Source organism: Durio zibethinus, chromosome 22, assembly GCF_047325235.1.
Source record: "Durio zibethinus cultivar Kanyao isolate XHJ-2024 chromosome 22, ASM4732523v1, whole genome shotgun sequence".
Taxonomy (NCBI): Eukaryota; Viridiplantae; Streptophyta; class Magnoliopsida; order Malvales; family Malvaceae; genus Durio; species Durio zibethinus.
Window position 1 is genome coordinate 2996812 of NC_143183.1, and position 27203 is coordinate 3024014.

The 27203-nt window shown below is 30.2% G+C and overlaps 3 protein-coding genes and 1 pseudogene across 6 annotated transcripts; 3 read left to right on the top strand and 1 right to left on the bottom strand.

Annotated features, from left to right (window-relative positions):
• The first annotated feature begins 10195 nt into the window (after positions 1–10195).
• Positions 10196–12311, top strand: LOC111307239 (protein SHORT-ROOT pseudogene; annotated as a pseudogene). Its single transcript, XR_016332125.1, has one exon. The product of XR_016332125.1 is annotated as a protein SHORT-ROOT pseudogene (transcript).
• Positions 12312–17189: 4878 nt separating this feature from the next.
• On the top strand, positions 17190–18952 carry LOC111307728 (large ribosomal subunit protein eL38-like). Its single transcript, XM_022905865.2, has 3 exons — positions 17190–17330; positions 18322–18505; positions 18741–18952. Exons 1-3 carry the CDS (start codon positions 17328–17330, stop codon positions 18761–18763), a joined length of 210 nt encoding a protein of 69 aa, XP_022761600.2. The 5' UTR covers positions 17190–17327; the 3' UTR covers positions 18764–18952.
• A 635-nt stretch (positions 18953–19587) lies between these two features.
• LOC111307727 (putative dolichyl pyrophosphate Man9GlcNAc2 alpha-1,3-glucosyltransferase) lies at positions 19588–22984 on the bottom strand. The gene is made up of 6 exons (XM_022905864.2): positions 22378–22984; positions 22112–22286; positions 21916–22023; positions 21237–21398; positions 20216–20468; positions 19588–20128 (listed from the first exon to the last, which is right to left on the bottom strand). Exons 1-6 carry the CDS (start codon positions 22788–22790, stop codon positions 19632–19634), a joined length of 1608 nt encoding a protein of 535 aa, XP_022761599.2. The 5' UTR covers positions 22791–22984; the 3' UTR covers positions 19588–19631.
• A 996-nt stretch (positions 22985–23980) lies between these two features.
• On the top strand, positions 23981–27203 carry LOC111307729 (protein TRIGALACTOSYLDIACYLGLYCEROL 2, chloroplastic-like). 3 transcript variants are annotated; one of them, XM_022905866.2, is made up of 6 exons: positions 23981–24100; positions 24557–25210; positions 25291–25620; positions 26156–26271; positions 26597–26687; positions 26801–27203. In XM_022905866.2, exons 2-6 carry the CDS (start codon positions 24692–24694, stop codon positions 26891–26893), a joined length of 1149 nt encoding a protein of 382 aa, XP_022761601.2. In that variant the 5' UTR covers positions 23981–24100; positions 24557–24691; the 3' UTR covers positions 26894–27203. The 3 variants fall into 3 exon arrangements, with proteins under 3 accessions (XP_022761601.2, XP_022761602.2, XP_022761603.2); XM_022905867.2 differs by having other exon boundaries at positions 26600–26687; XM_022905868.2 differs by lacking the exon at positions 26597–26687.

Here is a 27203-nt window from a genome sequence, read left to right on the forward strand (position 1 = left end):
TTGATTTTGAGCATTTATTGCTTATTGATTGCGGTTGGTTCGTTGTTGGAGCTGTTGAAGTTTATATTAATGTATAGGTTTTACAAGAGGGATAAAATTTATATAAAATTTTTCAAGTGAAGTTTATAAAATTTTTTTTTACATAATTTAATAAAAAATTCAAACCTATTAATAAAATAGAATATTAAGATTAATAATATGTAAAAAAATTATTAAAATTATTATTTATAATTTAAATTTGATCAATATTATTTAATAGTAAAAATTTTATTAATATTTTTATTAAAAATATTTATCTAAAATTTATAGCAAAATTTATTAATTTTTTTAATAAATTTATACTACTATTTTTTTTCATTTATCACTTAATCCTCCATCATCATTAGGAAATTTTCATTTATCCAAAGGGAAGAACGAGTATAAACACTAGAAAATCTACATGGTTTTTCTCTTAAAATATGTATAATTTCTTTAATAAGATTTTTTTTTTTGGATATAAATGACAATTTTTATTTTATCCAAGCAACCAAATATAAAATCATACTACAAAAATTTTGTAAAAAATTACCTATACAGCCAATACATCAATGTCAAATATGAAAATAAATTATTTACAAATCAGTATCATTAATTCTTCAACTACGATAAAAAAGGAATATATCATTTGCTTGTTCCGTCATGGTTCTTGAACAGAGAAAATTTTAAACGAATTTGTAAAATATTTTATTAGAAATGATTAAATAAAAATTTAAAAAAATTAAAATTAAAAAATTTTGTATTATCCCATGCACTGCTTTTTATTTTATGAATTCCCACACCCAACTTTCCATTTCATGCAAACCGCTCTACTCAATCTCAAAAAATCACCCTGCAACAATTCTTCCTTTTGCTTGGCAAAATCAAGTTGCCTCCACCTCTTCAAAGTCCTTATATTTAAGTTTGAATATAATTTTTTAAGTTTGGAGTAATTTAATTTCACCCAAAATATTATTATATTAATAAAATATTTTATTTTATTTTAATTAAAAATTAAAATATTAATGTTACTCTGATTGTGGATTGAAAGTTGATGGCTAAAGTATAAAAAAATTTGTGAATTAAAAATTAATATTCATTCAAGTCTTTATGTTTGGTAAGAATTGAATGTTCAAACATTTATTTTTACTAATTGAGTTTTTATTTGATGAAAATTGATTGACCACTATCATCAATTTTATTTCGATAAAGAATTTTATTAAGTGAAAATTGATATATAAGAATTCAACTTGATGAAAATAATTGTTTGAAAGCTCTATTAATTATAATTAAACCATATGAGTTTGGACGATTATTTAATTTTAATTCAAAGTTATTTTTTTATACATAAGCCAAATTTGAAAATATAAATACAGAAGTATAGAACCCTCGGCAGCATCATAATTCAAAGTGGTGCAGTTGGGCTCATTTTGTACAATAGCGCTACGGGCTATATGTTTGGGCCTAAAGGCGATCCCGACGCACTGAACCTCGACTGGAGGTCCAAATTGTGCTAGGCAATCATATGAAGGAATTGGTCTAGGTAACCATTCTCCATCTCTAACTGTACCAAGGACTCAATTGGTCCATATTTCTCATATACAAACAGCGTACAGGCTCAAGTATGTGGTCAGTCAATCTCTTTTTTTTTTTTGGTAATAAGAGAGGGTTTCCGTCAATCTGATTTTGCGATATTGAAAAAATGGATCACCAAAAAAAAAAAAAAGAATGAGAACAACTGTTGAGGTTTTCTAACATTTGCGGTAACTTCTTTTATCTCGGTTTGTTTGGTCAAATTATAAGAAAGCGAAACTTATGATATCTGTTTTGTTGAAGGTGAAGTGATGTCCGATTGTTTGTCTGTTGTTTAACTGGTAAGCTAACCTGTAGCAAAGGCATAATAGGGTTTCTTTCTTGTAGTGTTTGCTGGTAGCAAAGGCTTAAACTTGTAAGCTAAACTTGGAAGTCTCATGCTTGTATGATAGTACATTCTTTTTCATTGTGATCTACATGGAGCGAAAGGAATGATAGTGCCTTTGAAAGTACAATAATAAATAAACTGCATATGAATGAATTTTATTATATTCGTAATTTATAAAAATTAAATTTGTTAATAAAATGTTTGTTGAATATTTTATTTTTGGAATCGAACATAAATGAATGTTATTATGTTTGTTATTTATTTTTTAATTAACAAATTTTGAAATGTTGTAATTATTTATTAAGTTTAATGAACATAAACGATAGAAACCAAACTTATTCGTCAACTATTCTTAAAACAATGTATTCGTTTAAATCTTATATGAAAAGAATAGAGTTGCTAATACCTAAGATTAAGATGGAATTTTGGGCACTTTACTTTCTTCGCCAATTCACTTTTCTTCTAGCATTTCCTAGACTTATTGAACTTTAGCCATTGAATTATGTTGCTTTTTTGGTTTTTGGTTTCTGCTACTTGTTTTCTACTTTTTGTTGTTTCTATTTGTACGCTCTAAATGTAATAGGGCAGTTCTTTGTTGTTCTTCTTCCTATTAGAAAGGGGTCAATAATGTTACATATCATGTCCGAGGGAAGGCATTATCAGGACTTGCCAGTGGAGGAATGATTGATTCTTAAGCTGAGCTACTGGGAAATGGTAACACAGTGGTGGCCATAACTGCAACTATGCATTGTCTCTGATGAATATACATGTTGGGTTGGTTTTTGATTCATCACATTCAGTGTTGCAAAATATATATGAGCGATAAGTTGAAAGGGAAAGATGATTGTGAAGTGAAAGAACCGACAGACGATAAACTTTGTAGCTGATGCTGACAAATTTTGATAGGTGATGGCAATGATGATGACAGCCAAGTGTGTATATTTGTCGGCCATTTCCTTACGAGAGCTTTCACATGGATTTAGTTGTGGCAAGATTGCATCGAACCGCCCCTTGGGTGGAAAAATGCCGACTATAGGAAGCAAGTTGGTTCTTTGGCTCCATGCTTCAAGGCAATCTGTGAATGAGTCATCACAATCAATTTCTTTGTCATGAACATTTTGGCTTTTTAAGTATGCTTGAACACATGCACGAGCTAGGATACTCCATGCTTCCTCCCCACTTTTGTTAATTATTGAACCATAAAATTACTTGGAACATCCCACCATCTGGTATTGGTATTTCTCTTTTTTTTTTTTAATTGAAATTGTCATTGATTGAATTCGATCACTGAAATTAATTAAAAATTCTGTATTTTATAAGCAGACTATATGATTGTCGACATATTTTTTTGAAGCTATTTCACTAATTATACTGACCCTATTGTCTCTTATCTCCGGTACTCAATGTCATATAATTTGTTGGCTTTTTCTAAAAACACAAAATTAATTCTTCTTGAATATGTTTAAAACTCGATTTGTCTCATTGTGATTATGCAGGAGATATGGAAGGATTATTATTTCAGGAACTAGAAGAAGGAAGGGGTTATATGAATAGAGTGGACCCTTCAGTCGTAGTTCATGCTTTCGGTGATTCTTTCCATGAGAAAAACTGAATTGCAATATTGAAGGGCATCCACTGACATGCTTAACTATATGATTGGAATGTTTGTTGGGGGTTTAACTATAAAAAAATAAAAAAAAAAATCAGTATTTGTTAAATTTATGTCTTTAGTCTAATAAGAACTAAATTCTTATGCCAAATATGGCGAAACAGGTTAAACATAAATGAATTTTGATATATTTATAATCTATTCATTAATTAATAAATTTTTAAAATTTATTTATAATTTATTTATTAAATTTAATAAATGAACATAAACGATGATTCACGTATGTGTTGGATTCACAGGTTTGTCTTCCAGATTATGTAGTTATCCAATAAGTAAATCGAGTGTGCATAGGAAGCAACATGTTCTGCCTGTAAAACTTTCTCATGCTATGATTTTGTCAAGATGGGTTAGCTTTTTTATCTTTTCTGTAGTGTAGCAGAAACCAATACCTTCCTTGCTCCTCACATGTCCCACTTTATTCAAGGATTTTCTTGAAATAACACTTGCAAGCGGTGGATAACTGACACCCCCACAATGCACAAAAGCTTGGATCTCTTACGATTGGATCATCACATAAACAGTAAGCTAGATCAATCCAAGGCTTTTCCATATACATGCATCTTTTCATTTCTTGTATCTTTGCTCTTTTTACTTTACTTACCAGCAATATTGTTTTATTAATTTTTTAATACTTTTGGTGTACTTTATTCTTTGAAATATTTGACGAATCCACCCAAAAGGAAAGATAAATTATGTGTTATAGTTTGTGGAGGAATGTAACATCAAGCCCTTAAAGTTGTACCTTTTTTTCTACTTTTCTTTGGAACATGTCATGTGGCTCTTGAGTTTTCCAATCCCACACATTATCATCATTAAAATTATTACAATCAGCTTCACCTCTAAAATTTCATAAAACACTTTGATTGACTCACAACTTTGATCCATTTGCTTGTGGTTGTTTTCTGTTGGTCTTTTATTATGGGTTGAATGTGGCTTCAAGGATTCCTGATCTCTGAAAATTTGTGTGGAAAACCAGAGATTCGAATCAAACTCTTTTTCTTGGATCAAGTAGTTGATATGATTATTGTGATTTTTTTTTTTTTTAAGGTTGTAAATGAATCAAATATAAACGAGTGAATGCATGTATGTAATTTATTTATTTATTTTTAAAAGTGTTCAGGTTGAATTTATATTCGATAAGAAAATTATCTTACTTGTTTGAGTTCGATTTGTTTAAATAATAGAATATTCGTGTTTAATTTATATCATATTCGTTTTGAGATCAATTAAATTAAATAAATTAATTCGTAAATATTAAACGAACATATTTATAAATATATATAAATGAATATATTTATGAATAATAAATAAATCATAACCAAATAAATTTAAACAAAAAATCCTAAACAAATATAAATAAACTCAAACGAATATAAACAAATTTTAAAATAAAATTAAGATAAAGGATAAAAATATAATTTTATTAGTATTATTATAAATAAATAATAAATGAATAATGAACAAACAATAAACGAATAAATTTTAAACAAATTCTAAATAAATTTATTTATAAACACAAACAAACTAAACAAACTTTTATTCATATTCAGTTTGTTTAATAAACTAATATAAAAAATATTGTTCAAAATTATTCATTAAACTTAATAAACAAATCTAAATAAATAAAAACCAAATATGCTCAAGAATACTTTTTTAAAAATTCTGTTAGTTTACACTCTTAATTTTAAAAAAGAAAATCGATACCTTTTATATGGAATTATCTACAATCATCGGTTCCCAAATCACTTCCTAATAGTCCTTTGATGAAACTCAGCAGAAAACAAAAATGAACAGAACAATGAGGAAAAAAAAGAACAGAAATAGCAAAAAGAAGACACACGTGGAGTTTCCCTTGACTTTTTTTCCACTAAATTGTAATTGAACCAATGAAAGCATTTGCTTTATTTCATGTCTCCTGGAAATGACTTTGGTTATGGATGGGTGGTAGATGGAACATGAATTCTCTTTATAAAAAGGTATGGTGATTATTAATTTATGCCGGCAAACTTATCTTTGTAGGACCCTTTATCAATTTTTTTTTCTTTTTTTGGTGTTTTTAGTGAGAGTAATGGTGTTTGTCCAATTTTTAAGTATATGATTATTTCCAGAAGGCACGAGACTGATAAAGAATAATTTCATGGACATTTCTAATTAAGTAATTCAGCTGTGACATTGTTAAACACTAACACTTTTTTTTTTCGATATTCTCTTAATATTTTACCAAACTTTCTTTTAGACCTTGTTACAATCCAACAATTTGATTCAATGGTTGACATAGACTAAAAGAACTCAGAGTTTATCTTAACTGTTCATATAATTTTTTTTATAAATAATATTTACTAAATCTGAAATTTAAATTTCAGCAGCTATATCGAGATTGCAACTTTTTTACCAAAAAGGAGCTAAATCCGAATCCCAAATTCCTTGATATTTAGGCAAAAAAATTTATTGGGGGCCTGCCTGGTAGCTTTTGAATCATGGAAAACGCTTTCCATGCGAGATTTCGGCTGAGCTTTTTCTGCAACTTTAATAGCCTTTTTAAGTAGATCAAAAGCCTTAACCCTACATATATATCACACTTTTGACCTTTGGAAAAGGCTTTTGTTTATTTTTGAAGCTAAAGCATTAATCATGAATTGAACATTTAAGGCAATTGTAATGGATCACAATCACGCCCAAACTCACACATGAAGTTGCTCGTAGGGTGAGTTTGTATTATTTGGCAAAACTATATACATATATATATTAATACTATAATGACAATTTTGAACTATTTTTGCAATAAATTTGATATACTTTACATTTTATTTAAAAAAATAATTATGAAAATGTATATGCATACACACTCAAAATGAATGTTACGATATTATGTATAACATGTTTTTACGGATTCAAAATTATTATTTTTGTGATTTTATTATTTTGCAATATTTGAACTTTATACCTTTTATAATCTTTACTCAAAAAAAAAAAAAAAAGTTGCTCCATTCATTCGAAATCTAATATCTACAAGGATTAATAGAATTTTTTTTATTTTTTGGTGTTTTTATATTAGAACTTTCTAGAAGGAATACAATATAATTGATAGTCAAATTTATATTGAAACATACAAAAAAAATAAAATGGGATCCCAACAATACTCTTAATTTGAATATGAGATATATGAAATTATCATTGAGTTAAATACATATATATATATATATATGTTTTATGATGTCTTCAAATATTTTCAAAAAAAATTTAAAATATGAAAAATCAAGTTGACATGCATGAGGTACTATTGAGAGAAAGGAAATAATCATCATGAAGTTTGGTTTAATTTGTAACAAAGAATAATACAAGCAAAAAAACATACTAATCATAGAAGGGTTCCAACCTCATAAAGATTACTCATTTGAATAATTTACCATCAATCTTAATTAATTGATATGTCCAAGGATTGCGATGCTCGCCCAGATCGATGGGCTCGATTTGAGTTGGATCGGGCCTTAGATAACGCTTTTTAAATTAAGTCCAAGTCATTATTTAACTTATTAAAAATTATTCTTTATTTAATTTTAAAATACATTTAAATATTAAAATATTAATATTTTAAAAAATCAAATCTCTTGAGCATGACTTTGAACATAGAGATTTTGAAGGTTCAATTAGATTTGATTCGATCCGATCACATTCATGAACATCTCTACTAATTAATCAATTATAAGATTAAAAAAAAAAGATTATATACTGTGTATAGCATAATGTAGAGGAAAACTTATCTCAACTATTAAACACATTGTTTTGTTTCTAAATCTAATGTTTTACAGATCAAACAAAAAAATGTTATATGAGAAACATAGATGCAGACAAATAAGGCTGCAAAATATATAGGACCACATGAAATCAATCGACATAAAAATTATCATTATTTTTTTCAAAGAAGATAATTAATTAAGAAAGGAGGCTAAGGCAAAGACAGCTCTCCAATGATTGTGTGGAAAAAAAAAAAAAGGACCCTCTAAGCTTGTCTTGTTGTCTAATCATTAGCAAGGAATAAGCTTCATTTTGATACCATTTAATTTTGGTCTATTCACCTTATTCCAAACTTATATATTTTTTAATTTATATCTGCCTATAAAACCTTGATAAATAAGTATAAGAAATAATATTAATAAGATCATCCATTATAATTAATTAAATTATTACAAACCAAAAAAAAAAAAATTAACTTAAAATTGTCTACTTCGAGAGCAACAAACTTATTGACCTTTAAAAATAAATTACCTTGTGATCATAATTTTTTTGAGATTTTTTGCTTTTAATTATTTAATTTTAAAATGTAATTTGGTTAGTATTATTATTTTGATCACTCAATCGTTATAAAATAACAAAATTTTCACCTAGTGTGAATAATATATTAATCGAAAATTTAAAATGAAACTTACAATAAATGATAAAATGAAAAGTAAAATCAGAGATCCATTATATTATTATTGGTGATTGTTATTATTTCAAAGTTGACTAATTAAAGTTTTTTTAAAAAAAAAAAAAACTCAAAAACTTAATAATTGAACTATGCAGTTGCTTCATTGAAAGTCAAGATTTCCATTTGTATATGAACATTGAACATCAGACAAGTGAATTAATCATAATTTAATCAATCTTCCCAAACTTACATTTTTTTAATCTCAAGTATTAATTTATTTCTTATCATGATTTGTGACAATTAGGTACCACTTGAAACAAGTCATTTTATGTGATTTTTGACCAAGTCAAGAACCTAGAAATATATAGAACATAACAAAAGACATATTGACATGTTGAATATGATATTGGAAAGGGAAAGTGATTTTCTCAATAATTATTAAAAAAATTCATGTGGCTGAGTTTTATATACACTGCACTGCATATTCCTAGTCCAAATATTTGTTTATATGCACTGCACTTCCTAGTCCAAATATTTGTTTAAGAATTATTTTACAGTGTCCAATCATTCAGCAACACCTTCATTTTGCAATTTATTTAATCAATTCAGTGATTGGTCACACCTAGGGAAATAGGCCTGCTTTGCTTAATTAATTAGTCTCCCTATAGAGGTAGCTCTCATGCATGTTCAAGTTCATCTTCATACTAAATTTGCATCCAAATTAAAAGATAGACTATCTTCAGGTTCAAGATAAAAGTTCTTATTCGAATTGCATTTTTTATTTTGGTACATATGATTTTTTTTTTTTTTTTGTATTTGAAATTGTCAATAATTGAACTCTTATCATTAAAATTAAAATTCTATGTAGAAAAAATCCATAATAGATAAGCTGCTGAGTCTCCCAAGTCATGATAAGATTTACCGTACTTGATAGCCTAAGGCAGGTGACTGCAGATCGTATATTCGAAATGATTTCAACAAATAACTACTGGTAAGACTTGAACTTAAAATTTCTTTATCCATTAAAATTAAGTTTTTAATATTTTATTAATAGATCACACAATTATTTAACATTTCAAATTTCAAATTTGAAACCATCAAATTTAAGTCAATATTTTTTTCCTTTAAGATGTCCCTTCGGGGAATATTTCTTTACATACCTTTTGTCAACAATTAGTTACCATGCATTTCATCATGGTATCACATAATGAAAATTCCCCTACAAATAATAATTACAGCATATGAGACAAGACACAAAAATTTATCTACACATGATGGTGATTCCTCGTATTATATTAAAGTTAGATATAAATCTAGATTTTAATTCAATTAATTCATATAATTATTTTTATAATATGATATTTAGTAAGTTTAGAATTTGAATTCCGAAACCTATAATTCCTTCTTTATTTTCAAATTATGACCTCTTGTCTGCCTATAAATATATATATATATATATATTCAATTTATGTAAAATCTAATCAAATTAAAGTGGCAATAATCTTGTGTAAATCAAATATTATAGCCTTTATCATCATCTCTTTGTTGGTATTAGCAAAAGAAAATAATTTGTTTGTTAGCTTTCTTTTAGCATTATGCAGTTCCTATTGGGAAATAGAGATTCCACAGACATATTTTATTTCTGGGAATAAATGTTTTATTCCTCATTGCAAGAACCCCCCCACTGTTAATAACAATGATGACATCATATTGATCTAATACATATGCAAATCCTGGATGCACTGGAATTCTATGATACAACAGGTAACAATGTCAAATTAAAACCACATCATATCGCTTAATAAATATGTATAAATTTATGGTGAAAAAAGTGGCTTTGACAAACTCTGTCAGGTCTTGTTTTAATAAATAACTGGACAACCATAAACCAGATTGCTTTAATTGAAGAAAGCATTTTTTTTCTTTATATAATTCAAAACTAATGAACACTTCTCTTTTTCATTTTGACCCCATTGTGGGTCTTGGAAATGCCTCTCTAAACCAGTGCTAAATATTGATTTAAGCCATAGATATCATATAACATGATATATAGTTATATTAGAACGTTAATTCTTTGCTTTCCTCCCAATCATGCCAATGCATAGTTTATTCGGACAACAAGAAACAAACACTAGAATCCAACAAGAACATATGTTTTTTCTTTTTATCAACAGATCACAATGATGTTTGCAACCAAAACATATGTTTGATATATTTATTATATTACTAATAGTTTACTATGTTAGTTACATATAGGATTATAATTTGTAATTGGAAGTTGCATGTAAAAACCATATACTTAGTTATGACTATAGCTTAACTCCAAAATAATTTTATATACCTTGAAATATTATTATTATTATTATTATTATTATATCATACTCAAGCAAAAACAAATAGATCAATTATAGTAGGACAATGACCCCAAATATAATAGTTATGGTTCCTAAATTAAAGCTTTATACTTGGCCATTTGTAAACTCAAATGAAATTAAGTTCCGCAAAGGTGCCTAAGGAGTCAAAGGGGGCCTCCCCAAGTCATGTAGGATATCATAATAGCTCTCTTCACTCTGAAAGGAGGAGCAGCAGCCACACAACTCTTCCCTTCCAACCAGCAGATCAGCTAGAGCAATGGTCATCAGTAGCCGTAGACATGCACAACAACAACAGCAACAATCATCTTCATCAGCCCCAAAGTAGCCACACATCAACCAGCCGTTCATCGGACTACTCCGCCGGCGGTGAGCCTTGTGCCACGGGTAACAAATGGGCTTCAAGGCTTCTAAGGGAATGTGCTAGAGCCATCTCCGACAAGGATTCTAGCAAAATCCATCACCTTCTTTGGATGTTGAACGAGCTCGCTTCCCCTTACGGAGATTGTGATCAGAAACTAGCATCATATTTCTTGCAAGCACTGTTTTGTAAGGCTACTGAATCAGGGCAACGATGCTACAAAACCCTAACTTCAGTTGCAGAAAAGAGCCACTCCTTTGATTCAGCTAGGAAGTTAATCCTCAAGTTCCAAGAGGTAAGTCCATGGACAACTTTTGGTCATGTAGCTGCCAATGGTGCAATTTTGGAAGCCTTAGATGGGGAAACCAAACTTCATATCATCGATATAAGCAATACCCTTTGCACCCAATGGCCTACTTTGCTAGAAGCTTTAGCCACAAGAAACGATGAGACACCACACTTAAAGCTCACTGTTGTGGTAACTGCTAATATTGTAAGATCTGTCATGAAGGAAATAAGCCAGCGAATGGAGAAATTTGCTAGGTTAATGGGTGTGCCTTTCGAGTTTAATGTAATAAGTGGGCTAAATCACTTAGGTGAACTCACAAAGGAAGCCCTCGGTGTTCTTGAGGATGAAGCCATCGCGGTGAATTGTATCGGGGCCTTGAGAAGAGTTGCAGTCGAGGAAAGAGGAGCTGTGATCCAGATGTTTCAATCCCTTGGGCCTAAAGTTGTCACAGTTGTTGAAGAAGAAGCTGATTTTTCAAGCACCCGATATGACTTTGTCAGGTGCTTTGAAGAATGCCTAAGATTTTATACATTGTACTTTGAGATGCTTGAGGAAAGCTTTATCCCAACCAGTAATGAGAAGTTGATGCTCGAGAGAGAGTGCTCAAGGAGTATAGTTAGGGTTTTGGCTTGTGATCATGACCAAGACAGTGGCGGAGAGTGTGAGAGAAGGGAGAGAGGGAGCCAATGGTCTGACAGGCTCAAGGAGGCTTTTTCACCTGTTGGATTTAGCGACGACGTTGTTGATGATGTCAAGGCATTGCTAAAGAGGTACAGAACAGGATGGGCACTTGCACAACCACATCAAGATGATACAGGATTTTACTTAACATGGAAAGAGGAACCTGTAGTATGGGTATCAGCCTGGAAACCCTAAAAATTTGGCCAAATTTGCAACCATGAGTTCTATGTTCTGAAACCAAAAGTGAAGCTTTTGCACTGCATTTATGCACGAATTTGGAAGCAATGAAACATGCAGATGGAGTTCACTTTTCATATCTTCTTCTCATTTCATAAATATATTTGCATGCTTGTATTTTATCTAATGTCCACTCTTTTTTTCAGCTTTATGCTTTGGAGTTTGTGATTTTTCTTTTTCTGCTTTAGATATATTATTGTTGTTTGAAGGTGTTTGCATTTGTGCCTCTGTCAAATTCCAATTTGGATTGCTCCCTGTATTAATTTCCTTATTTTCCTCATCCCTTTCTCAGATTTTTGTAACTAAAAATATGAACTATATATTGTGATTGAAAGATGAGAAATAATATGGACTATATCTATCATTTTGAATTTCTTTCCCTTTTCTAGAATAAAAAAAATTGCACCCAGATACACAAATAACATTTCCCTTTGAATATTGCTATATTCGATTTTAATCAAATTTATTTTTTTTTCAAATTCATTTCAATCTTACATTCTGTTCGGTAAGAAGGATGAAAAAAGAAAAGAAAGGAAACATGTTAATCTTAGATTCTTGTGTATACACCGATTAAAGAATTAATTAATCATTTATTCATGTTGATTTCGAGCCATCATAAACATATATGATAGAAGCACTTGAGAAATTTTCTTTTCTAAGGCAAGATCATTGTTATGTATACACCTAATAAAGAATTAAATTTATTCATGTTGACTTTGAGCCATCATAAGCATATATATGATAGAAGCACTTGAGAAATTTTTTTCTAAGCCAAGATCATTTTATTAAAGAGATAAATAGTCAGGAAGACTCAAATTAATAACAATACAAGGGGAAAGATTTGTATAAAGTTTTTTATTAAAATTGATTTAATAAATATTAAAATTAAAAATTAAAACCGATATGAATCGATAAAATTTAATGAGAAGATTAATAATATAGGAAAAATATTAAAAATATCATTTATATTTCAAATTTGGTGAGTACTTGTTCAATGGTAAATTTTGTCAAAATTTTTATTAAAAATACATATTTAAAAAATATATCAAATTTTATTTTTTAAAAATTTGTACACTTAATTTATATAACAAAACATTTTAATCTATTAATTTGATTTTCGAATTTAGTTTTGGATTGAATCGTTTTTAATAAAAAATTTTCACAAACTTTACCTTAGAAACTTTATTTAAATCTTTACCTCATCAAGGATGCTATACAACGATCTGAGCAAAATAAAAAATAATATGTAACAGTAAAACCCACACTTAACAACCTCACTTAATGACCACACATTAAACATGTGTACCCTTGAAGCTCCAAATTTTACCAAAGAATCAGTCATTCAACTTACTTCCATCAAGAAAAGGAGAACCAAGAAAAGCACTTTGAGAAGTTGACATGCATCAAAACTGCCAATAGAATTTGTGTGGAATTTGTCACATAAAATTCCATGCCAGTTGATGAATGCATCAAAGGATTTGCAACAAATCAATGTTAAAAAATTGTGAATGAAAAGAAAATATTATAAAAAGATCATGATGCAATGCAATTCACTTCTAATATATATTTATTTTTAAATAATTAATTGTTCATTGAAAGTAACTTACCATATTACCTTCATATGATATACCTACATGATTAAGGTTTACTGGAATAATATTGCATTTTTGGAGCCAAGTGGATACAATAGAAAAGCCTAATACATGAGACTTGAAAACTTGGCTCGAGTCAAATTTAAGTGACTAAAAAATAATCAAGTTTTTTTAATAATTGCTTAATTTTTCATATATTTATATGAGTGAATTACACTTTAAATGTACTTACTAAAATTTTTTTTAAAAAAAAGTCAAAAAAATTTGAGCCGAATATTAATTAAAACACTTAAAATTGACATTGTTTGATTGTTTAAGTTAACTATTATTAACTTGAGAATAAACAATATTCCAAACAGCTTGTGATTAAGTCTATATCAACACTTAATTATCAGCTTTTAGTCAGTTCAATTTATAAACCTATCCCACCTATTCCACTTCTTAATTGGCAGCTTACGGTGTATATTTGATTAAATCCATCTTTCCAGTTTATATTAATAATTTTTATTCAATATTTAAAAAATTTTCATGCAAATACTTTAAAAAAGTGATAGTTAACAGATATGAAGTTTAAATTTCAGCATTCATAATTTTTTTTTCTATTTTCAATATTCAACATCTTTTATACTAAAAAAAAAATTTATCCACTCCTTTATTAGTGCATATTTATGTGAAAGTTTAAGATATAAAAAGGATGTGAATATCAACCTCAACACTCTGCTTAAAGAGGGGTAACTACTAGCTTAATCTTGAATTGCTTCCAATTATTTCTTGTTTTTCCCAAGAAACAATTTTTTTTTTAAATCAAAGGAAAAAATAATTCAAACCCAATTCTTAGTTAAAAATATGCATGGAAATTGCTTACACATTCTACTCTTGATTGTATTAAGAATAGTAAAATTTCTCTTCTCAACAAGTTTCCACCATCCTTGTTCCACTGGTTGAGTTTAGGGTTTTTTTTTTTTTCTAAAGATAAGTGGGATCGATATAGCTTCCTGTATCCCTACCTCATATATTATATAAATGTATGTTTATGTCTATAACTCGCATCGAATAATTTTTTTTTGTTCATGTTTACAAAGAAGCCAATTATTTCGTAGATTCTTATTAAATTGCGATGAATCTAAACCCTTAAGTTTAAAATATATTAAACAAATTAATATGTTCTTAAAATTTACCAATAATAAATTATCTTGAAGTCCATACCTATCAACGAAGAAATCCAATGTCATTCCCTTGGAAATTAATGTTAAACCAGAAGTGTTTGTTTTTAAAGATGGATTAATGAGTATGAATATATCGGATAAAGAGAAAAAAAAAATTGACATAAAGAAAAAGGGAGGGGGCCAAGAAGAGACCTTGGTGGCAAACAAAAGAATACCAACCAAATTCCATGTTTGGCTTTGTGTCTAGTACTGACTTGAATAGCATATTTGCCTTTAGTTACCATTTGGTGTTCTCACTTTACCCCAACATTGAGTAGTGGAAAACAACTTTTCTAGATTTATAATAAGATAAGACCCTTTTCTGTTCATTATTTCCTGTGATGGTTTATAATTTGCTCATCATTTCCCATATTATGGATTTCTTTTTTGCATTTTTTTTCCTTCTTCTAATTCACCCAAAATTATGCAAAATGATTGAAGACTTTGTGATGAATAATAAGTCAATGCCAATGAGAGAAGTCCATCTCATATATGCCTAAAAGGCCATAAACAAAATATCAAAAAAAAAATTATAACACGCGCACACACACATATACAAACATAAACATACACACACATATATATATATATATAGATATCTTATGTTGTGTCAATTTCGTGTTGTATCTCAATGTATTCTATTTGACTCATTGAGTATAAGCAATTTAGAATTAAATACTCAAATATTTTATTTTCATTAATTTTATTAATTTATTTATTGTATAGAATACAATGATGTAAACTAGACCACAATCCAACAGCCACCAACCAAGCTCACAAGCTTGGACCATGACAGAATCATTTCTTTACAATTAGTAAAGTATGTTTTATATGAACAACATATACTTTATTTATATTTAATTTATAAGAATTCATATATCATATATCATATATAACATTATATTACAACATATATAGAAATCTGATAAAATTTGTTGATATAGATACTTAAGTGGACAACATATATTATTGACACATATGACAGTTTTAAATAACTTTATTTGATAATTATTCTAATTTATATTTATCCAAATCTTTGAAAATATATAAGTGTTATCCTAATTTAAGCCTGAAAAAACATATCTTATACCTCATTTTTACCCCTTTATATGAAATACAAAATTCCAATAGTTTTTTAAAGTTAAATCCCTAAATCTTAGAAATTATAAAAAATCATACACTATCTAAATCAATATTCACATAAATTTAAATAATAAAGTTTATGGTTGAACCACTGTTGTTTATCAATATTTTTGTCTTTATTTTCTTATGATTTTTTTTGAAACATTATTTTCCTATAATTTAAAATAAAAGAGAAAAATATTTTATCTCAATTTAAAATTATGCTAACATCTTTTATATTAATTTAAAATTAAACTTAGATAAACTACATTTTAAAAAATTTAGAATTTTTTAAAATTAAATAATTATCAAATATGTATTTATAATTTCTTCTCACAATCATTTTTTTTTTTTATAAAAGATAGAACAATTAGATTTTCGTCAAAGTATATGATAAAGTTTCAAAATCAAATAAGAAAAAGTCTTTCATGACATATAACATGTGTAAATCTTAATTTTCGTACTAAAATAATATATATTTTTAAGGGTGTATGTAATTGTAAACAAGATATTGACTTTCCCATTTAGATTTGTATGTAATTTTATTTTTATAATTCAAAACTTTCATAATGTTTATTTAAATTCTCTCTTAATAATATATATAGAGATGGTTGTCGTAATTTTAAACTACAAATTATAAGTGATTAAGAATATTTTTATTTATCTATATAAGTATGAATTAAAATTTTAAATTATGAAAAATATAACAAAAAATTCCGTGCATGGCACAAGTAAAAAAAAACTAATTATTAAATATGTTGATAATGAAATTTTTAATTCTACAAGCAGAATTAAGATTGCTATATATGTCTTTTAATGTATATTTAAAAAATAAAAATACTAATTAAAAAAAGATAAGACATATGTTACCATGTTAAATTCACTTATAAAATTAAAAAATTTTGTATCAAATCATTTCTCTTAATTTATTTATTCTTTTTAATAATAAAAGTATGATCCTTATGAACTATACTTGTCTTCCATAATCGAGTCAAATTCAAACTTGAAATCTAAATTAATTTAAATTATGAACACCTCTACAATAAATTTTTTAAATTGAAAAAATCATATTAAAATATTACAGTATATGTGCATGAAATAAATTTTCAAATAAAAATCCTAAGTAGGAAGATGTATTTTTTTTTTTTTTCAGAGCATAGCCTAATCCTCATTCTTAGTATGAAGGCCTTCGTCGTTAGGCCCAAAATCCGTTATTTGTTCCACGTATGGCCAATAGTCCCTCCCTCTATTGGGACAGGTCCGGTCCAGCTCAGAATAGGACTCCAACGTCTTATAACTAATTGAATAAGGGTAAAATTGGGAACTCAAGGTAAATTTTCCCTGGGATTTGTGAGCCTGTGTATAATTGAATATTGAAGAAATTAGGGTTTGGAGCGTGCTTTTTGTTTGGGTTTCTGCTAAGTAAAGAAGCTCTCCATAAACTTTTAATCGAAAATGGTAAAAACCCATTTTTTTCTCTTCAATTATCTCTTTAAATCTCAGAATCTGTTCTTGTTTTGATGCTCTGTGCCTCCTTTTTGCGTTTAATGATGATTATTTATACTTCAGATCTTTGTTTATGTTTTTATTATTCTGTTTTTGGCTTCATTTTTTCATTTTTTTTCAATTTTCTTTTCTAATTGAAGTTGGGTGGAACCTGGAAATCGTGTTTATAAAGATGAGTTAGAGTTTGTTATTGTTTATGTGTTTTAAAAGGAGAAAAATGAAGGATGTGGGCTTGGTCCTAAGAGTTCTGGAGATTGTAGAATTGTGATCAGATTGATGGGTTTTTCTTGTTTTGCATCATTCATTTGGTCTGCTTATTACTGATTCAAGTACGAAATATTTTAGTACCATTTGTTAGCATAGATCTTGCAGTGAGTTGCTGGAACTTAATGTGTTAATCAAGATGTTTGTGTATTAAAACATCCCATTGTTTCCAGATTCCGAATGTGCCCGGATAATGATCTTCTATGAAAATTTTAATCACTTGTCTGCTGTTGAATGCTTCCTGGTTTATGTCTTGGTGATTTTCTCCTTTTTCATTGGTGCATCTTAGGAAATTGGGTACTATGTAATATAATCGATCATCTTATGTTTCGCTCTGTTTCGATGTCATTGTCAATAATGTACTTTTCTAAATAATGAGAAATTTGTTTAATAGTAGACTGGTCAGGGTCAATAAACTTTGATGGAAGCCAGGACAATGTTGAAATATTTGCATAAGTTTTTACTGCATCCCTGTTAAGTTATGACATGTTCATTCTAAAATATCTGGTTATGTTCTCATTGTTAAATAATGCTTGTGCAGTTTTCAAATCTTTTAGTTTCAATTTGTGTTTTCCTATTTGCTTGGTAGTGTCACCTTTTCTGCTTGTGCAGTTGTGATATCTGCTTTATTTTCTAAGTTCCTATGTTAAGTGAATGTTTTACATGTTATGATGCACAGCCTAAGCAAATTCATGAGATCAAGGACTTTCTTCTCACTGCCAGAAGGAAAGATGCACGCTCTGTAAAGATCAAGAAGAGCAGAGACTTTGTCAAGTTCAAGGTGCGCTGCTCCAAATACTTGTACACACTATGTGTGTCTGATGCTGAGAAGGCTGACAAGTTGAAGCAGTCCCTTCCTCCAGGTAGATATACATGATGAAGGAGCCTCATTTTTCTTGTTTTGATTGAACCAGCATCCTTTTTTGAAATGAACAAGCATACTATAGAATTGTAGATACGTAGCAGCAACGAACTGTTATTCCTATTGCTGTAATACCAGCAGCATTACATTTGATCCTACTGTTCTTTCTTTTCATGTTGATAACTTCTCAAGGTTCTTGATCTTTACCATATTTCTCATTCTTTTCATGTTTGCAGGTTTGAGTGTCCAAGACCTGTGAAAATAGGGCTGCTCCAAGTCTGTTACCCGATTACTAGGCTGTGAAGGCTAGATTTTTAAGTTTTGGTTTATCGTTTTGCAACAGTCAAACTCAAAATGTAATGCATTTTTTTTGTGGTGTTTTAAGGATGTTAGTAAGAAATGAACTTTTTGATGGTAAATGAACGTTTGTGCTCTATTGTTTGTCCTATTTCCTGTATCAATTCTCAATGCACTTACCCTCTTTGAATTGATTGGGTGAAACAGCAAAGAAGAGAGATTGTTGGCGAACGCCAAATTGATTTAAAAGATTGGGTTTGCATGGAAAAGTAGAAGGAAAAATAGAAGAAAACTTTATAGTAGAATCAATTTCTTTGGTTTGGTTTAAAGTTCAAGCAGAAGCAACGAATGCTAAGCTTGTAGATACCTTTCGATGCACTTCTTTAGTCTAATCCACCACGAAGCATACGGACTAATTACTCTGTTATTGGTTAAAGGCCAGAAAGAGCTCTAGAGCCTACTGCCCATTTTCTGTTTCTTCTTGTAAGGGGAGAAGGAAAGCAGTGCAACTTGCATCCTGTAATTTTCCATTTTGGCAAACTCCACTTATTTGCTAAGAACCCTAAAAGGTTTAAGGTGGGATACTCCTATCATATGGCATGTAATGATGGGTCATTCCGTTACAACATTATACCTGACACATTTTAGGCAGAAAACATTGGTAAGGGCTGAACATAAAGTTTTGCATATTAGAAACCTATTCATCGAGAAACATAGATATAACACAAATGCATGCTTTTGATCATCAACTAAGTATTTAGAAACGAGTCTACTGCAACATCCCAATAAAAATCAGAAGTAATTCTCATAAAGTTAATGTTGGTGAATAATCAAACAAGCTTCTTTTGTTTATTTTTTGATGTAGGATGTTTTGACAACATCCATTGCTTTGAATTGAAGTAAAGAGTAAATAAAACAAACTGAGAGAAGCAGAGAAGCATAATCGCTGCTTCAAAAAGGAAAGGATACTTATTTGGAGGATGCATAGTTAGGTAAATAACATGCAGAATAAGAGAGCACAAAAAGAAAAAGCCCGCTACAAGTGGGTGGAAAGCAATGGAAGAAATGAATTCCCAGCCTTTCTTGGTCTTTTGGCTATGATCAAGAGTTTTGCTGCCGTTGCATCTTCCACCAGGCCCACCAGATGCAAAATAGAGAAGGATAAAGAGAGCATAAAGAGCCATATACGCTAGAACCAGTTTGTCACGATGTAGAAGAGGAAACATAGAGAACATGGCAAAGTGTGTTAACCACAACAAAGAACGAGGTTCTTCCAGAGCTAACAGGCTAAGAGGCAGAAGCGGAAGCAGAATAGACTTCTCATGCACTGCATATTTCAATCACAAGAAATGATGCTGAGAACTGTTAAGGACAAAAAAGGCTAGAAGGATTAAAATCAAAAGGAAATGTGTACCTTGAAATGAAAATAAGTAGAATGAGAAAGAACTATTCAGCAACCCATAAAGAAAGCCCTTGCTGCTTGGAGAAAGCACTTGCTGAACCATTGAGGGTAGACATGTTAAAAGGGTTGCAACAAGGCTAAAAATTCTCAATGATTGCATAGTATATAATTTTTTCCATTTCACAAGCATTGAACTGGTGCACCAAAAATTAGCCACATAATCCTCATATATCCCTCTCTCAAACGGAGCAAGACGAGATAGAACCTGCAACAGTTACCCATATTAGAGGAAATCACAATGTCATTCTTAAATGTTGAAATTACCGTACTCATTCCTTTCTTAAGAACCAATATGAAAATTTGCTTTCAACAAGATTGAAGCTATTTAAAGGCACCAGCAAGGCAGCACAGGTGTCGGTAACTCAGTATCCTATCCAATAAATATGATGCGTCACCTCTGGTAAAGGGGACATGACAAAAATACTGGGTGTTCAAATTTTTTTTATCCATCCTGATGGGAATGATCCATGACTTTCATTTAGTCCTCAGGAAAGTATACTCTCCAGCACAAGATTATTACAATATGGGATATTTTGATGGATGAATCTCAAGGAAAGGACAACTTCATTCGTTGTTTTTCCACTTGAGTTCAACTAGAAAGCTAGTTCTACACCAATTAGATGCAATATGATTAAATATTGAGAAGCATCTTGCCTCTTGTTTGACAAAAAATTAACAAAAGATAGCGTTGCCAATCCACAATAAATCCTACAAGTACAAGTGTATTCAATAGTAAAACATTTTGAAAAGGTAAATAACATAGGGCCGTCCATTTCTCTGGGGACAAGCATGAATTCTGCATATATTAGACAAATATACAAGCAAGAGAAAAGCTGGAAAAGAGAATCGCTATTAAAATTAATAGGAGCAAGCTATAGAAGAACAGAAAGTTAATAAGGGAGTAAAGAAATTTAGAGAGAGAAAAAAAAAGGAAGACAGAAAAGAGAGAAAAGTATTTCATTCTGCCACTTACGCCCAAAGCGGCATCTTTTGAATGAAGATATGGCCACCAGACAATAGCAAATGTTCCTATAACCATTAATCCCAGCTTTGACACCTCAAGCAGTGGATTCTTATTCCTCAGGCATCTACCCAACAGATAGCTTAAAAAGGCAGGTGCAAAATAAGCACTCATCTGGAAAACATAAAAACATAGGAAGATCCATATTAAAAATCTAATTCTGAATAAATCAACAAATAAACATCATCTTACAGAGCATAAATAAAAAATAAATTTTAAGTCGAGGCATCGATTTTTCATGTTAATTTATTTGATACAGTTGGATTTCTCAGCATTACTGTTTATGAGGTTGATAATAATCTTTATATTTAGGATATTTTAAATTTATTGGTATTTTCTTCTTTTCTACAAATAGGGCTTTAGGGTTATAATTGGCGCGTCACATTTTAATTAGTTTTTGTTTTGGTTCAGTTATAAAATCTAAGTTTTAATAGTTTTAGAAGGCTTTTGACGAACGAATTATTGGTTTGTCTGAAAACTGAGTTTCGAGTTACTTGTTGTTCATCAATATGACTAGGAGCTTTTAATGAGAAATAATAAAGAACAGTCCATGAATGCAGTAAACCACACATTTGATCAACAGTACATAAATCCTCTGGAAGATTGAAACAAAAGCTAAACCAGAAAGCACCTGTTTATGGTTGAGTGCAAGACAATACAGCACAGAAGCCACAAGATCCTTCTGAGAGAGTGCTGCAGCAACAGCAGCTGTGGTAAGACCCAAGCTGATACAATTGTACTGCAACAGGAACAGAACAAATATTAAGAACCAATATAATCCTTCATATAATTTAGTAGAAACTGAATGGAAAAAGGGTAAAAAAAACCTGAAAATGACCATGGTCAATTAGGATCAGACATGGGCTGAGTAGAATCATGGCAACGTGCCATGGTACATCACTTTTTTGGCCCATCCCACGATACACTAACACAAAATAAAGAACTGCTGGGAAGAATATCAGCACATCAGAAGATAAAACTGTCCATCTCATTAGCAATTTCCTGCACATATGTGCCCAAACACTACAATCAGAGACCAACAAATTGAAAATTAAGAAACACTAACGATGAAAAAGCCCAAAAAAACACCCACCCAAGATAGGATTCATAGCCTCGGGAAGTAAAAAGTGCAACAGAATCAGGATCAAAGGTTTTAAGAAAAACCCCATGAATGTAACTCTGGTAACCAGTTAATGGCGGATAATCAAGACCCCAATAAGAAAGATCGTTAACACTGCTGTTGCGATACCAGTCCCTGGGTGGAAGATTAAGAGTGATCTCCATCCAATGCCTTTGTGCCTCATAGTCCCCGAACTTCGGTGGTGTATTGGCACCAGAATATGGATGAAGACCAATGGCTACGCGTACCAATAGCGCGAATATGGATATGCAAAGAAACGAAGGTTTGATCCCTTTTTGAACTAACCACCACCAAGGATCATCATTCTCAGGATTCACCTTATCTTCCACATTTTTCACCTTTTTCATTTCTCCTTTTTTCTTCATTCTTTTCTCATTATGTTTGCCTCACTGCTCAGAATAAGGGAGTTCAGCTGATGCTGCTGCTGCCACCGCCGCTGCCACTAGGCAGGAAAGGAGTGAGTGGCTGCTGGGATGGAATCGGGGGACAGAGGAAGGGGAAGCGCTACGCCGCTACGATCGTGAGACGGAGGAAACAAATGAGTGGAAATCAGAAATTTAGGCTTCTGGCTATATCCTTGAGGATAAATTTGTAAATTACAAGTTAAATATTAAAAATATATTAGATTAAGAAAAATTGATCATGGCGAGTAAAAGTATAAATGATATATATTACTTACATGCTAAATTATTAATTAAATATTAAAATATATTAGATTAAGAAAATTTGATCATAATGGCGAGTAAAAGTATAAATGATTTATATTACTTATATGCTATTTAGGTATGGTTAAGATAAATTTTAAAAATTCGGTGCAATCACAGTTAAGTTGAGTTTAAACATTTTGATTTATTGAATTAGTTGATTTTAAGCTTTTTAATGTGGATTTAAATAATATAATTTTTAATATTTTAATTAAAAATTATTATTTTATTTATATGTAAATTTAAAATTGAATTTAAATATAAATAATTGAATGTAAAATCGAATATAAAAATTGAATTCACTTTTTATTTAATAAAAAAACTTAAAGTGAATTCAAATAATTTAATTTTTATTTTGAATCGAATTTAAATTTTAAAAATTAATTGAATTTGAATCAAATTTTTAATAATAAATTTTGATTTGAATTTGAGTTTAAATTTTTTATTATATCAACTCGATTTAATTCAATTATATTTTTACTTATGAGTCACCTCGTCTGATATTAAAATATTTAGATACAACTTATTCAAATTATTTGAACTAAATTCCATATTTATTGAAACAAATTCTAAATTATTCTAAATTTTTCAAAACAAACTAATTTATAATGTACAAATAAATTATTTATTTTATTTTCTATGAAATATATTAATTTAATTTATGAATACTTGTACCATATTATATCTCACTAATTACCACTTTTATTATATTTACATATAGATTATCATATGATTAATTTAATGACAATAAATATAAATAAATAAAATAAAAGTAGTTTTACTCTCTTTTTTTATGGGAAATAATATAACAGAAATTTTGAAATTTCCATTTTACCATTTACATTATTTAATTTTTTTTGGCCGGTATTTAAAAAATAAATTAGAAAAGGTTGAAACTTTTCATTTCCTAAAAAATGTCGGAATTGCTACCTCCAATTCGTGAAGGGAAAAGCCCTAGCCAGCTCCAAAAGGTACTTACTCCCTCACTAACGAAACTGTTTGGTTACCGAGAAAATTTCGAGAATGTTGACAGATAGATATTCAACTGTGAATGTTCAAAATTTTAACTTTTCTTTTGCTTCTCCCTATGAAATCTTAGGTTACTGTTAGTGAACAAAGTTGATATGAACTACAGTTATCGTGGCTTGTAATTGTTCTATTGAAAGTAAATTGATGAATTTTCTTTTTCCCGTTTTTATGTTTCTTTCTTTTTTCCCTTTAAACCCTAATGAATTGAATTCAATCAAAACTTGAGTTGTTTCTTTCAACTTCAAGCTAGGTTTTTCCTTCTTAATTTCTTTTCGTAAGTGGTGTTTAAACATTATTTGATGGTATTTTAGGTATTTAATTGAGCTTCAATTTTGTATAAATCAAAGAAACCAAATTTTCTTTTAACTGATAGAATTTCATTTGTGTTGCCTTTACAGTTAAATGGAAGTCTTAGAAGCTGAAGATTTAGAGAGAATTTGTTTTGTTTCATTCTGTATTTAGCTAAAAGGGATAGTATTGATAGCATTTTGGATTAATAGTATTCATATGCTTTAGCGTTAAATTTTCCAAAGATGGTTGGGAATACATTAGTCAAGATTTCAAGTTGCCCTTCTATGTTATCTTCAACTTTGACTTCCATCCCACATTCTTCTTCAAAAATTTTGCCATTTCTTCCACCAAAACCAAGAACAAGGTTGGCAAAAGTTAGAGCTATGTCTGCTGGTACCGAGCATACCCCACCACCTGCTTCTTCAGAACAAAAGAATCTACTTGCAGTTGTTTTAGATGTTCCTCGGAATATTTGGAAACAAACATTACGTCCACTGAGTGATTTCGGGTTTGGTCATAGAAGCATTTGGGAAGGTGGGGTTGGGTTGTTTCTCGTGTCTGGTACAGTACTTCTTGCTCTTAGTCTGGCTTGGTTGAGGGGATTTCAGATACGTTCTAAATTCCGAAAGTACATGGCGGTGTTTGAATTTGCTCAGGCATCTGGTATTTGCACTGGAACACCTGTAAGGATTAGAGGGGTGACTGTAGGCAATGTTGTACGTATTAATCCCTCCTTGAAAAGTATAGAAGCCGTTGTTGAGGTATGTTTCAGTATAATGATCTTTCTGTGATATGTTGTTTTGGTTTGTTTATGCACCAACACTGCTGCCATCATTCATAGGTAGAAGATGATAAGATTATTATACCTCGAAATTCACTGGTTGAGGTGAACCAATCTGGTCTTCTGATGGAAACTTTGGTTGACATCACACCTCGGGATCCAATTCCATCACCTTCTGTCGGACCTCTTGACGCAGAATGTCTCAAGGAAGGCTTAATTGTATGTGATAGGCAAAAGATAAAGGGAGAACAAGGGGTAAGTCTGGATGCGTTGGTAGGGATAGTCACCCGTCTTGCTCATCAAATGGAGGAAATCGGTATTGCCAACACCTATTCACTTGCTGAACGAGTTGCTGCCGTTATTCAGGAAGCAAAGCCCCTGCTTACAAAGGTGTGACATACCTTGTTACATTTTATGTCTTATTGATAAGATTTGTTTTTCTTAACCGTATTGCTGAGAGTTCTATTAAGCCCAAAAAGATTTGAACCATATCTGCTAAATTAATCTTTTTTATGCGAGTTATGTCGATTGGGAAGGGATCAGGAAAAAGGTAAAATATTAGTTTAAAATTTTATGTTAGCATTAAAGTCTATTGAATTTTCTTGGTAGAGTTCAAGAAAAAAAAAATTTAATTTGCTTTAGCAAGCCACAACCCTGAAAGAAAAAACTAGATAAAAGTAAGAGTTTTGAGATCATATTAGTGATTTCACATGGAGAGCATTGCTGGAATCCATGATCATGTAGTGTTGGAATTTCGTTCTTTAATTAGATCTTGGAAATTGCTCAATATCATTTTTGGTTTCCTTGTATAGTTTATGTCTGTATGTGTTTCCCTTATGTCTGACTGACTGAATAAACATTTCAAACTGAAGTTTTTAAGGATTGTTATGCTCAGAATTTTGAATTTGATGTAGTGATGTTTCAGATTGAAGCCATGGCCGAAGATGTGCAACCTTTGTTGGCTGAGGTTTGTGATACTGGTCTGCTTAAGGAGGTTGAGAATTTGACCAGAAGCCTAACACAAGCCTCTGAGGATTTAAGGTGACTTCTTTATTCTCCCCTTGGTTATAATTTGATTGAGATATTCTTGCAACAAAAAACGTTACTCTCACATACTTATAACCAAGAATCATTTAAGATAAAGGATCCAACACCAAATGCTCGTGAAATTTATTTTATGCTGTATCTACACTATACCGAGCTCCAGGCTTCCTTGTAAGATATGGTGTCATCCATGTACACGAATTGATCGAGGATTTTCTAATTATTGACACTTCATGTGGAAAACAAGATGTGGCCCGTTGATTTTTGCCTTGGCTGCTCTCTTAAATTTATAGCCTTACAACTATAATTCCTTTCTGTGCAGAAGGGTGCATTCATCCATTATGACCCCTGAGAACACCGAATTGCTTCAAAAATCAATTTATACTTTGATTTTCACTTTGAAGAATATCGAAGTAAGATTTTACTTACCGGCTACCAGCATTCCTTTTAACAAAAAGAATACTCAATTGTTTTATTTAAATGTTAAATTCACATCTGTTCGGCCTCTCTCCATTCACCATTGCAGAATATAAGTTCTGATGTACTGGGATTCACGGGAGATGAGTCCACAAGAAAGAATCTGAAATCACTTATCAAGTCTCTCAGCAGGCTGTTGTGAAGACAAACGAAAAGCATACAATAGTTGATCAGACGGTCCAAACTCAACACTGGTTTGTCTTTTCCATTATTGTAGGGGTAGAAATTCATTCAAGTAAAGCTTTAGCATGCACTCTTTGTGTTCCATTGCAATTTCTTAGAAAATCTTGATGCTTGAGGTATCTGTTACACAGTTACACATTTGTTAAATTAGATGCAAAATTTTCAGGCAATATCTCGAGGATTTGGTTTAAGCTTTGCTTGGTAGGAAAGACGAAAAATTTTGTAAATTTTGCCTGATATTTTTGTTGAATTTATTTGCCTTCTTGCAG

What these genes read in the sequence shown, in the direction of transcription:
- LOC111307729 (XM_022905866.2), top strand. Translation starts at nt 24,692, where the DNA reads ATGGTTGGGAATACATTAGTCAAGATTTCAAGTTGCCCTTCTATGTTA. An exon ending in CAAAGCCCCTGCTTACAAAG is followed by an intron (nt 25,621 to 26,155) that starts GTGTGACATACC and finishes GTGATGTTTCAG; the next exon opens with ATTGAAGCCATGGCCGAAGA. An exon ending in TCACTTTGAAGAATATCGAA is followed by an intron (nt 26,688 to 26,800) that starts GTAAGATTTTAC and finishes TCACCATTGCAG; the next exon opens with AATATAAGTTCTGATGTACT.
- LOC111307728 (XM_022905865.2), top strand. An exon ending in GAAGCAGTCCCTTCCTCCAG is followed by an intron (nt 18,506 to 18,740) that starts GTAGATATACAT and finishes TCATGTTTGCAG; the next exon opens with GTTTGAGTGTCCAAGACCTG.
- LOC111307727 (XM_022905864.2), bottom strand. Translation starts at nt 22,790, where the DNA reads ATGAAGAAAAAAGGAGAAATGAAAAAGGTGAAAAATGTGGAAGATAAG. An exon ending in GGCTATGAATCCTATCTTGG is followed by an intron (nt 22,287 to 22,377) that starts GTGGGTGTTTTT and finishes ACATATGTGCAG; the next exon opens with GAAATTGCTAATGAGATGGA. An exon ending in TTGACCATGGTCATTTTCAG is followed by an intron (nt 22,024 to 22,111) that starts GTTTTTTTTACC and finishes TTCCTGTTGCAG; the next exon opens with TACAATTGTATCAGCTTGGG.